Here is a 14,186-nt window from a genome sequence, read left to right as displayed (position 1 = left end):
ACGTATATATTTGTGAAAATGTTTACTTTGTTCCTTTTCTGTTAGTTGTTATGTTAACAATGTGTTAGTTGAAAGTTTTATTATTCTTAATTTATCTATGTCCAACTTTAAGTATACCACAATAATTCTCCTCTCACCACAATAATAGGTTGCTCTAAAAATAAATACGTATAATTTGGTTAACAGAATTATTTCAGAGGTATATTAACACAATTCTTTGGACAAGAAATGAAATTTATAATACACATAATACTACGACAATTTACAATTAAAATACCATCTAAAACACACTATCGCGAAAACCTCCTTTTTTACTTTTCTTTTCTTTCCTTTCTTTTTTGTTGAATTAAATAGGAATCAGAAAACTCTGAAAATGTATTCGATTGTCACTGAAAGTAACATAGATATTTAACCATTGATAGATTATGTTTTCCGGGCGTTTTGATATATGATATATATGTCCGCTGTCTCGAGTTCGATCACATACGCAAAATTTAGTCGATGATGAATTGATTTCATAATGAATTACATACAAATTTTAATGGAAAAATATAACAAAGCAAATGAATTTTATACAAATTTAAGTGACGGTATCCTTAGACGAGTCAAAATTTAATTATATAAATTTCTTTTGTTTATGTGGTGTTAACATTAGATCGCTAAGAATTATATGGTGCAGTTTAATGACTCGATAATCTTTTGCTGAACAATAATATATTTGAAATGAGAGCGATGCTGCCAAAATATCGCATTTAAAAATATACGACCATATATAAAAATTCTGCAGCTACAATTTACGTGTAACGAAATGAGAAAGAACATTTTTCGGTTGAATCGTCGTTTATATTTGATACGAACGTTCAATACTCAAAGAGAAGAAACGAATTGATGGCAAAAAATCTGATAATATTTATTTCATATCAAATTCGATCATTTCGATTACATATACACATATGTATATAGTTGTACGTTGCACAATGATTAAGATATTTTGAAAGTGAATCTAATGGTATATTTATATATGTATATATAACATAATTTCTATCGGAATTCTAGCCGTAGCTCTACTCTCAGATCTAATAATATACACGTACAAACCATTATTCGCAAGTTAGAAATGTGAAATATGTATGGTCCTACTCATTCCAAACTCCTATAAATTTTAGAAGTAACACGTGTTATACATGTATAATTTATTATTTGTATGAAATTTATCATTTCCTGGAATCTAAAGAAATATTATTTGTATACAGAAAAATTTTACTTTTAGGCATTTGTGACTAAACCCTATCTTTATATAAAACATTGGATTGTGACATAAATAAGTTTTTTTTTATTATTTATTTAAATTTTACAATTTGTCCAGTAGGGCATTTGGTAAAATATTATAGCTTAAATATACATAGCATGTGAATGGTTACCCCCAGCGGGGTACCATCTTCGTGTTTGTTAGGTTATATCCTTTGTGACATAAATAAGTGCGATCAAATAAAGAAACATATCGAGTTTAACTGAACTTATTTATTTTTTAATCCAATAGAAATTTATGTGATATAATAAGTAATCAAGAATAAAAGAGAGGGGAATATAAAACACGAGGAAATAAACTAAGGAAGAAAAGTAGATAAAAATCAATATGATTTAGAAAAATACGATTTTCATCCTTGAATTTTACCACTTCTCGTTAACTGGATGTTTCTCCGCGCAACAATGCAATCTTAGATTATTGGATAGCAACGAATACATATCACGCGCACAAAACTAAAATACGGATGGTGCTGAAGTAACCTCTGTATGAGAGTAGCGTGCCCCGGGCTACTTACCAATGCCATTACTATCCTTTCACCCCTCTCTCTGGCATTGCGCTATTCTAACTCATCCGTTCTTTCCGCATCACGATGACTCGCACCCTTCTCGACTATCTCAAACCAGACGTTTTCTGGACCTAGCTTCGCTGAACCGTGTATACAACTTTAATGACTCGTGATTGTCATGACTTCTGCTCTTTGCGCCGCTCTTTTCGCCCGTAACGTGCGGTTTACCGAGGGAAAACGATGTCTGCTGTGTTATTAATTCCTGAGCGAAAGTTTCAGCTAACGAACCTCTCTCGTAAAAGTACCTTCAAATTTCTTGGCTTTCTTCTATGCTATGTAATTGTCTCGTATCCTTTAGGCATCGAAGGACTAGAAATTTTAATTTAAATGTGCATACCTTGTCCATCGTATTTAAGATATTTGTCGCTCCCCTACTTCCCAAGATATTTGATATAAAAAAGGTGTTTTAGATTTTTCCAAATCGGTATTTCCAATATTTCAATTTTCAGTATTTAATACGCAGTTGGAAATATGAAAACGTTACCACATTATCTTTTTTGCTACAAATTTTTAAGTTCATTTTTAATTTTATTTCTGTACAATAAAAATCCTGATCCCATATTCATTTAATTGATTACTCCTCATAAATATTTTAATTTTATCCATTGAACTTTCTGTTATTTTTTCAGGGTAATGGTATAGGTAGTTAGACAGATCCGATAAATTTAATAACTGAAATAACTACTCCAGAAATAATCTACAGTATTAATATGATTAAAAATATTTATAGGATGTTAAAAAATTGTTAAAATATTAATTAAAATCCCGTATCGGTAAGTAGCATGCTGAGTACATTACTAATAAACGAAGACACGATAAGAACGGAAATATTGGTATCTATAATTTTCCGAGTAAAAGTAATTTTATATCCGAAAATCCATTGAACGTCTAACGTGGTAATGCTCGGCAACGCAGTTCAACGTCGTTAAACTTTTTCATCTGCTTTCCAAACTCAAAGCCGGCGAAAGTTTTTCTTCCGTTTGCAACGGTCGATAGAGCCACTACGTAAATGCATTCTACCTTTCCACCGTCGTTTTCTTCCTCTCTTTTTCTTTTTCTCATCCTGTATCTCTCAGGAAGTTTCCCTCTAGCTAAGAAAATACTTCTCTGCTTTACCGCAGATCATTACACTCTATACCTAGATTTCACTCTCTTCTGATTCTCGCACGATCTCAAATTGTTAATTACAAAATCCTTTCTCTCTGACTCGATATTCCTTGTGCAACATTTCACTATACATTGCTGCAAAAATTTCATTCTCCCTTCAAAATATTTTTCTTCTCTAAGACATTTTTTGTTTAGAACTAATTATCATCAAATAATGGCATGACTAATACTATTATCGTAAAGTGATCATGAAGTTGTGGATACATGTACATCTCCACAAAACCGAACATATAGAGATATTCGTAACTGTTTCAAAGAAAACCATATTGATGCGTGTAGTAGGGAAGTGGGGACCGGACGTACCGAGTAGCTCACAAGGAGTTTGTGTTTTTAGTTTTACCTTTATTTTACTATGGTATGGCGTAGGGCATAGACAGACGAATGTAGTCTTCTGTGCTGTCAGCGGAGACGTTCATCGATTTGAACAATACCGATCGGTGTAGTGGAGATACACCTTTAGAATCAGTTTACAAAGGAATCCTTGTACCCGCCGGGTATAAATTTCAAGTCTCTACTGTTGGTATCTAAAGTTGTTCAGGATTTAAAACATTTAAAATAAAATAAAAAGGCTTTGTTTGGATCCAAGCCCCTTTAAATATCCAGTATAAAAAGGTCTTATTTTGGAAATTAATTATTTTTTTCTATCTCGATCATATACACTTTATTCATTCGCCTTGAAGTATGATCTTGTTGAAATTTAATTATTGATATAACTACTATTTATATACTACCCAATCTATATGAGTTTATGCTTTTACGATGTGTTTTGTAGTCGTATCTTCGCCAAAGAAGAATAAATCAATTTCTATTCAGAAATATCAAAATCTAAAAAAGCTATTTTCCGTGTTAAAGTTGTTGCAGTTTGTTACTCGTACATATAATTTTACAAAACTAATCACAAATTTTTAAATTTCTTAAAAAATAATAACGCACGCAGATTATAATAAAATTAATCTAATTAATTAAATTTATTAATATTTCCAATGATAAATCGCAAATTTATATAGAAATAATTTTTTATGAAAGTAATATATATTACATTAAAATATATATAGGGACTAATATATATAGTATAAATAGCATAATATACTATAATATAAATAAATATAGTACTTTGATATTCTATTATGAATATATATCGTCTGAGAATCAATTTTCTTTTTTAGTACAGTAACAAAGGTAATATCGTTATTATAGGTTCACTATCTGAAATTAATCCTGTGATGCTATATAATATTCTAATCCCATTTCAACATTGTTCGAGGCCGTAATGAGCACATAGCGTGACCAGCTTTCATACTACAAGCTAGTTTTTATTTCATTTTTGATAGGATGTCGCGTGAAATTTTCTCATTGTAGGTGTCGTGAATTTTACCAAATATATGAATATGTAACAGCTAAAACGAAAATCGTGATAATTGTGAAATGCATTGAATTATGGTAAAAAATGGTTTTTCAAATAAATCAGTCTTTTGACTGCATAAAAAGCGACCCTATTTACATTTTGTATTTGTTTCATATTTTCGACAGATGTTTCACAAATTTCTGACATACGTTTAAAAAAGTAACAAATACCTTCGAAATTTTATATTTCCATTGAAATGATAAAAAAATCTCAACGCAAGAAAGAGGTAGAGCCCGAAAAATTGATCTTAATATTTCTCCCATTTTCGATAATTGTATATCATTCTCATATTACAAATTCTAAAGTTACATCAGATATATACATTTTGTTACATACAACTACAATTGTTATTTCATTTTATTTACGGTATTATTCACGTAACGTGCGTAATTCTTCTCCGCCAAATTAATTTAAATGCGCGTGTGAAAAGAATAAAGAGTCAGAACAATTTACCAATTCAATGAAGGTTCATTTTCATGATGTATAAGCATTCATGCGTGAAACCTTAATGTCTGCTTTTATACTCGATGAAGCATAAAGTGCACTATAGAATTCAAATGAATCAAAATCGATTGATACTTGTAAATATATAATAAAATATTACATTATTTCAAATTGCATTATTTATAACATCATCCACTAATCAGAAAAATAAATAATATAACATATTTTTTAAATAACTAAAATAACTACGGGTGATTTCTGCATTAACTCTTGTATTGTTAAAATAATTTAAATTTCCCTAATTGTCCACATGGTTTGTCACGCTTAAAATTCTTCTGATTGAAACATGTTTACTTCCTAAATTGCCTATTTTATTGTAATAAAGATATATAGAATGTACATAATATACAAAAATATGCATATAAAGAGTTCAAAGTACCCGTTATAATATTTATCGGATTAAGTAAATCACTTCTTAATATCTATTTCTTTATTCATAGCCCTAAAAATATGAATCTGTATAAGCGCATTAAGCAAATATTTCTATCAATTTTTTAATATTTAGAAGATACCATTTTCATCTAGGATGCAACTTATTTACCTTTCGTTAAAATTTATTCCAAAATCCCTTAGAAATATGAACCAATTCTTTTCTGTTAGTTCTATAAAAATTTATTAATTAAATGAGATTCTACAAAGTTTTTATTAAAATTAGCTACGGTATAAGACATGTTACATCCATTGTATTTGAAACATATAGATTTATAGTAATCCTGCTTTCTTATGTATTTTAAAGGATGTTATCTAGAGATTCAGCAGAAGATTCTATCCCTTAACTTCATTTTCTCCGATGTTCGTATATAAACTTGAAAATATAAATCACGTTATACTACCTCAAACGAGCAAAAATCTACCAACTAGAATATTGTTATTATTATTACTGTGGCGACACAGATCGTCAGAGCTAAATCGAATGCTGTCGCTAACAGGATCGACTATAACAATATTTTATCTTTAGTAGAGTACAAGGAAAAGCTAAAGAACAGAGAACCATATCATGCAGACTACAGAAAAGCAGTAAAATATGTGAATTAAAAATAAGATAGCTCAGTACAAAAAATATAGTAATTATAAAATTATGTTCTGATACATATATATCCTTCTGCATAGTTATATATTATAGAAATTTAACAATGTAATTACATTTTTCATACAATAAATAAGAATATATACTAGATAAATTTCATAATTCGATAATTCATAATATATATTCATTATACTATTCGTTACCAATGATCCAAATGGATTGATATAACAACAAAATTTAAATAAGAAGAACCTATCGAGAATTTTTATAAACGTTGAGGTTTCATTAATTAAAATGTGAAGATATACTTACATATATATGTCCACAATTAATGAAATCTACTTTGAGCATATTTAGTCAAGGATTAATCCAATATATGCGTATTTCACAAACTTTCAAATTCGATCTTCTGAAAATTATCGTGTTAAATGAAAACACTTCATTTCACATTTTGTATATATTTTCTCATGCAGAATAACACTTTACCGATTATCTGCTCTTCTACAGTCTGGAATTACTCACCTTAAACAAGTTTTCAAACCCGATTTTAGCAAAGACGAAGCCTCCTACGCAAATAACTTGCTTTTATATGACGAAAATATAAAAATAAATTATTACAAAGATTTTTTTATATAAAAGTATTTCATCATTGTTATAATTGGAAAGTGGGTAAAATAACTTATTAAAGTGGCTTCTCACTCGCGGAACTTTCTTTAAATTGTATAATTAATATAATAGTTAATAGGTATACTATAGAATTTTGCATATTCCGCGTCAGTAATAAATATTTCAAATCGTTATAATTCTGATTGTAAATGTTAGTTGTTTTATCGAATTGTTTTAATAAATGTTATATGCATATAATACTTACCACGTTTGGTTTTTAACGCACAATAGCTGTAAATAACTTGAATAACTATTCACAGTAAAAAGTAATAATGTAACTTTTGATAAAAATTTTAATATACAGAGATTTTAATACCGGTAAATTATATTTTTTTTCTGAATAATTACAGACCATTAACTTATTTAGGAATAACAAAACTTGCTCACATGCACAGTAACGATCTTTAGTTTTTATATACATTCTTCAATATAGTTTTCATTATATTATATTTATCAACATTTTTTAATTTTGTATAAACGTTCTCATTCATTTCTCAAATGCTTAAAAAGTTAATAGTGATATTTATTTTTTGAATATGTTAATAGTACATATCAATCCTCGAAATTAGAATAAATGAGAAAAATTAAAAAGTTGTAACTTTTGATAAGCATTTTATAAAGCGTAAATGTTCAAAAACCGGTGTTTATTGGTTTTACATTGTTAAAATAATATTAAAATAGACTTAATTAATAGAAAACGCATCGTCACAATTTAATATACAATGCATAACAAGTAAGGACGTAAAAATAAAATGCACATATTTAACTTACAATATTGCGTATTAATTTTATACGTACTTATTTCCGATACGCATTTATTTTATAATTCAACGAATTAAAACATTATCATATTTTGTCAAATCTTAATTAATACGAAATATACTCAATTTAAATATATTCCAAAAATCCTTAAAATATAAAAATTACATCATTTACTGATATCACATTCTGTAAATATTTTTTATATCACACTTAAAAATATTTATATAATATTGATTTTTGTCCATGATGTTAGAATGAGATGCGGTATTTATAGATTGTATGAGAACATTTGCTATCGAGTGTAGTTAAATTGCAATTGGGTTGTAACTATTATTTCAAATACGACAACACCTTCCAACACCTCCGCAAAGTCTAAACATAAATTATATGACACATATGGACAGAAATTTTAAAAATATTACAGAAGTATAAAACAGCAAACGAAGAACCTAAGGATATTTGGAATAATATAGAAACAAAATAGGCAAAAAGATTAGTTGATATACTAGATTGTCTGAAATGTGTTATTAAATGCAAAGTTTGCCTGATAAAATATTAATTTTTATACGTGGATTGTATTTCTAAGACTAATTCTGAAAGTAGGAGTACTCCTTTATCATTAATTATTTGAAATTTCTACTTATATCCCTGTTTTCGTTACACTGAATTGTTATATTACGATAATGTTTATATCTGTTAAAAGCTCAATTATCAATCGTTTAATAATTGGGCGATCGGGAGTACGAATATTTCTACTCCTGTAGTTCACTTCAGTTATGAATTGAACAAATATTCAATCTTTAATATCTTTTGTATAAAATTTATTATAAATTCGACATCATTATCAGTCATCCATTATTTATGTATTATTATAAAATTATTCCTGTAATATATTTACGTTGTAAAATAATTACATATAGATCTTGTTTAATACTTTGTTTTCAGGAGAAAAATACAACCAAACTTTCTCATATAATGAGTATAAAGTACACATGAAACTTACGATATCATCGGTGGAAATGTCCGATTATGGAACATACAAATGCATATCAAAGAATTCTCTAGGGGAAACAGATGGCAGTATTAAGCTGTATCGTAAGTATATCTTTCACATTATATTTAGCCTTTAATAGCAAAAATGTACACTTCACGTTATTAAAAAGAAGACAGCAAGTACATTTGTATCAAATTACATTAAATATGTATTACAAATAATAATACAATAGCATATAAAGTACACTAAATACTTTATAAATAATTTGAAAAAATAAATTTTTAAGATATAAGAAAAATATCGTTTATTATAGTACTAGAAATATCTTAATATCTTCAAACGTTGTAAAATCGTAAAGTTTAAGTGAAAAAACTAATGACAAAAATGAAATATTGCGCTGACGTGACATTGAACTTAAAGAGATTAAGCAATTTGAGTAACATGATTTGAGCTGTACAAATATTGGAAAGTATTGAAAAAGACTTTTACTAATTCTATAAAACAGTGATAACGTGTATACGCAATGAACAGACAAGAAGACGATAATGAAATAACCATGACTGCGTAAAGTAATTATTGAAATCGTCACGATTCTTTTGATAAAAGGAGAGTGAATTGAACGGTATTCACACAGTGTGCTTTTAATAAATGAGTTGACGCGCGACCACCTGGTGCCAGCAACAACGCTGCAGTTTCAACAAAATGCACGTCGCAGAATACAGATTAAACGAGAAATATCTTTCTCCGTTGGTTTGTTCATTCTTAAAATACGATTTAATTAATTTATCGCACATTCTCTGCTTTACGTACGTACTTATAATTATAGATTTATAAGGCAAGTTTAAAAAAGGAAACAAGTCGGTGGTAAGACAACAAAACGATGCGAATTAAGAATCTTCATGTCATGATTCTATTTGAAACTATAATTATTTCGCAAGAAAAGCGAATTTAAGCATAAGCTTTTCATTTAATTTTGTCTAAAGCACGTATTATCTATTAATGATAATATACCAAATATTTGTTTATTCCTCTGTGAAATTATATCTCTTTTGGACAAAGGATAAGGTCAAAGAAAAATAAATAATTCATTTCAAATACTCTCAGAATATCTAGGTACATGAAAATGAAATCTTTATATCAGTCTACAAAAGCGTTTGCAAGAATGCCATGTTGACCGTTATAGAAGAAATACCTTCATCTAACGACCATATTCTAGTATCGATCCGAACTTTTCCTTGGTTAATAGGTTTCGCAAAGAAAGACCTTGGTCGTAACAGGTTTTCTTAAATCGAGAACACTAGCTCGTTATTGTTCTTGCTATTATTTACGTTACCGACGACCGTTTCCGCGAAATTGAAGTCTAATTTTTAAGACAGCCGCTCTTCTCTCTGTATGATTCTCAATATGTATGTATTTAATTGGTGAAACTGCTTTGTTTAGGGCACCCTCATCCAATGATTTTAATTTTCACATATGTTATTAAAGTCACCGTCCTGAGTGACTACTACTATGTACTTTCTAGTACAATGGAAAATAGTAGAAATAATATTAATATTAAAACGTGGAAAAAGTTCTGATGCAGCAAACTCGGTCTCCAGACCGAGATTTTCGTTTCAGTAATATAAAGAAAAAAAATATTTGAAAGATTTATCAGCAATCAAATAAATTCTGTCACAGTTGAATACCAATTTAAACTTAAATGAAAATTCGAAACAACTTAACAAATATATCGTTTAGTCCGAAAAATAAATCAATCATTTTAAAGAAAAAAGTACTACTTTACGGATTTCATCGATACTTCGCAAGCTTACGATAAAGAGTGACACGAAGGCTTATTATAACAATCAAAAAATGTGTATCATTTAATCTATATAAAATATTAAAATTTTATCTAAAATATAGATTCTTTACAGTGAGGTATAAAGAAGTACAGGCAGGTATAGTACCTATCAATTTTGGAGCATCACAAGGGAGTGTGCTTGGCCCAATGCTGTATATTTTACATACCGCAGATATGCCAATTTCTCAAGATTGCCGCACAGTTATCTTCGCAAATGATACGGCAATCATCCATGCATGTAGATCTACAAAATGCATCAGACAATTCAGAAAACAGGTTAAATGATATTTAAGAATGGTTACAAAAATGGAAAATTAGAGCCAATGCAAACAAGTCAATCTATGTAGCTTTTATTGAGAGGAATTGTATGCGTTACCTAATTAAGTTAAGTAGAAAAATAATGCCTGCAGCAGACTGTCAAATACTTTCATATGCACTTAGACCGTAGATTCAACTAGAGAAAGCATATCTGGCAAAAAAGGAAATCTGAATCAACTTCATTTTAGTCAACTTATATTTCAACTTCAAAACAGCAATGTATAAATGTATATTAAACTCATATGGACACATAGCATAGAACTGTGGGGTTTAGCGTCCACTTCAAATATTGAAATTCTGGAACGATTTCAATAAAAAATCTTACGAATATACAGGAATACATCATGGTTCAAAAACATTTACAGAAACTATTCCACCATACCAATATACTTACCAAACGACTACTTGAAGAGATATCAAACCAACGAGGATACAAGCGCTTCAAACATTCGGTCATAAAGGATAGATTCTAAACAATTTCTTGTAAAACGTACCATGAATTAAATTACAGAAAATAAAATAAATTACAAATCAATGAGTACATTATTTACAAATTACACAAAATTGTACCTTATGTAATGATATTTGCCTATTGTTATCTTTTTTATAACTGATTGCAGATAAACAAGGAGTAAAAGAAATATTTTTCCTCTTAGAAATGAAAGGATGTATAAACATTGGTGGCTGATCTTTCTCTCTTGAAATAATTTTTCACTTCTACAGGAGAAACGATTATTGTTTTTCATACTTTACGTTATACTCGACATATGTATACATAAAATTTTATTAAAATTGAACTTCTGTTATCATTGTAAATTTTGTCATGGAGAACATGCAATTTTTAGAGTTCATCAAGTCCATAAATGACCTTGTATGTTCATCTCTTGTTTAAATATGTTTAGATCGCTATTTTATATGACACATATGTATAATATATATATATATATATATATATATATATATATACAATTAATATCCAATTATTTTGTATAATATTAATATAAACTGCACAAATTAAGTTTCACGAACATGTTCAATATTGTTTAATACATTTAGCAGAAATGTTCAGATAGATATCAGAAAGCAATTTATCGTTTCGATAAAGTGTGAGCCTTTCTGTCCTGAAAATCGTATTTCCTGGAAAGTGGTGCGAGCCGTAAATCACCGATAACAGCCACTGTCACTCTGTTTTCTGACAAAAAGAATCCATGGCTATCTATTGAACTGTAATTGTAGGTTTTCTCGTTGGTCTACTCGTAGGTGGTACTTCTTAACTTCGTGCTTTAATCAGTCACCGACTCGATACATTAGAACGAAACCAATTGAATAACTTTTCACTTGCGCTAATCGCAATTTAATACATATTTGCATTTTAAATTTTCCTTTCGATAGGTTGTCAGAGAAAACAAAAACCGAGTTAACCAATTTATGGAATTGGATAATAACTTTCTTAATGGCTACGAGAATCCAGCATAGAAGACCTTTCTGTAATCGATACTTTCATGCAATTTTCATGACGGGTTATATCGGGTGTCTCGCAAAATTCAGACAAGCTGTATTTTTACGATTAGATTAAACAAATGAAATGACATGAAATAAAACTAATTTTTTAATACATCTACAGAGTACGATTTCTTTTGTTTTCTATACAAAACTAAAACCAATTAATACACTTATTTTTCAAAATTATTGATTTAAAAGTTATTTCAATTTTAAACTAGATTTTCTTTAGTTATAGAATTAAAATTAATAAAGTATCTAAATGATTTTAATTTGTTAGAAATATGGCCGGTACGGCGCATTAACATAGCTGATTATTAGACGAATAGATTATTACATCCAAATTGTTAACAATATAGGTAATAAATTAACTCGTCTTTTTTCAAATTAAACTCTTTGGTTATTTTCTTGTTGTAGAGTGCATATAGTATGAAGGATATTCTTCATTCTCCTTCTTAACCATTTTTTAATACATGAATGAACTCTCTACCTAAAATTTTTTTAAGTTTCAAATGATTTGAATATTATTAATTCAATGAAAATACGTATTACCTCTTAAAATTCATTATAAAAGAAAATTAGTACCCAGTTTGATGGTCACGATAGCAAAGAATATTACATTAGCGTTATTTAGACGCACTAATACATAAAAAAGCGCAAAATTAATATAAATACGAACAATATCTCGTACTATTCAATTTTGTTTTATAAAATGTTTTTACATATTTTTTGATACATTCTTTTATAATTCAGAATAGAAGTGCCATATATTTTTCTAGTGTATGTACAAAGATTACATCTATTATAATGCAATTCCTATGATAAAGAATCATTATAACCTTTAGCCCTTAAATCGTATTTGTTATAAAAATATTTATCGTTAGTATTAGACTATTTAAATCATTTATATCACAGTTTGTTACAATTAGTTATATAACATTCAACGAACTCGGGATTAATATAAATAAATTTGAAACTTAATTGAAATATTTGTAATGATAATAGTGATGTTTATAATAATAATAATAATAATAATAATAATAATAATCATGATAATATTCAAAATAGTAGTGATAATGTTTCTACCTATCCAATAACAATCAATTATTTATACGAATGTAAATTTAAACTCAAATTGTATAAATTTTATTCGAAATTATGTATTTTACAGATATTCCAACACCAACGACACAGCCGAGAACTACAACTACTACTCCTGCCTCCACTAGTGAAGAAGGTAAGTGTATAAGGTGCACTAACAGAAATTTATAGTTACAATTAGAAGCTTTCGAAATTCATTACTGTACTTACCTACATTATACGATAACATTACAAAAAATGGTAAGGAATTTAAATTACGTAATTTCGTAAATTGTGTAGAATATATCAAAATGAAAATGAATGTAACAGAAATTCAATTACGTTTAATTTGTAGTTGAAAATATTCAAAATTCTCGACAAAGGCCAGAACCGAGTGTAGAACCTAGTCCACACCAAATAACCGATTCGTCGTTGCCTAACATCGATAGAACCGATGGTAAGTAGTTTATTGTATTCCTTACAATAATTTATAAATTCTAAATATTCGAATTTTTGTTTCTATTGCAATACACAATTAAAATGCGACAAAAATATCAAATTGATTGACCTTCTAAATTGAAACGTTTTATGTTATAATACAAATTATTTTGGATCTTCTAACGTAATATGTATTAAATGTCCTCCAACTGGACTACTTAATAAATTGATTATTATTATTACATAATATATTGTTAATACACAAAGTGTTAATACAGGATATAATAAATAAGATATTTACTAGTAACATTTCTGATTGTAATAGTATAGGGCATGTATCGAAAATCGTGGTACAAGCCGAAAGTGAACGATTCCCCCTTCCAAAATAAGTGGAAAATATGGAGTAATAATTTTTGATACAATGCTTCGTTTTTGAGTAGATCAGCTATGAAGTTTCGTCAATCGTGCATTTGACAGGTAACGAGAGTCGATGAAACAGGTTTCTTCGCACTTAAATACTCTGTTTGTATTTGTAAACGTCATGATTGTGTATACTCTGAATTACTATATTAACAATAAGTTCCAATATTACATTTATTTAGTTAAACTAC

The 14,186-nt window shown here is 28.4% G+C and overlaps 1 protein-coding gene across 1 annotated transcript in view; it reads left to right on the top strand.

The window, feature by feature from the left end:
• LOC122565571 (neurotrimin-like) overlaps positions 1-14,186 on the top strand; it is a 240,996-nt gene that overhangs the window by 216,769 nt on the left and 10,041 nt on the right. The window contains exons 7-9 of the mRNA XM_043721647.1: positions 8,351-8,500; positions 13,229-13,294; positions 13,493-13,594. Of these exons, the coding sequence (XP_043577582.1) occupies positions 8,351-8,500; positions 13,229-13,294; positions 13,493-13,594 (318 nt within the window). The remainder of the gene's footprint in view (positions 1-8,350; positions 8,501-13,228; positions 13,295-13,492; positions 13,595-14,186) is intronic.

This window comes from Bombus pyrosoma, linkage group LG3 (genome assembly GCF_014825855.1).
Source record: "Bombus pyrosoma isolate SC7728 linkage group LG3, ASM1482585v1, whole genome shotgun sequence".
NCBI lineage: Eukaryota > Metazoa > Arthropoda > Insecta > Hymenoptera > Apidae > Bombus > Bombus pyrosoma.
The sequence above is the reverse complement of the archived record's forward strand: the minus strand, read 5'-3'. Positions and strand labels throughout refer to the sequence as shown.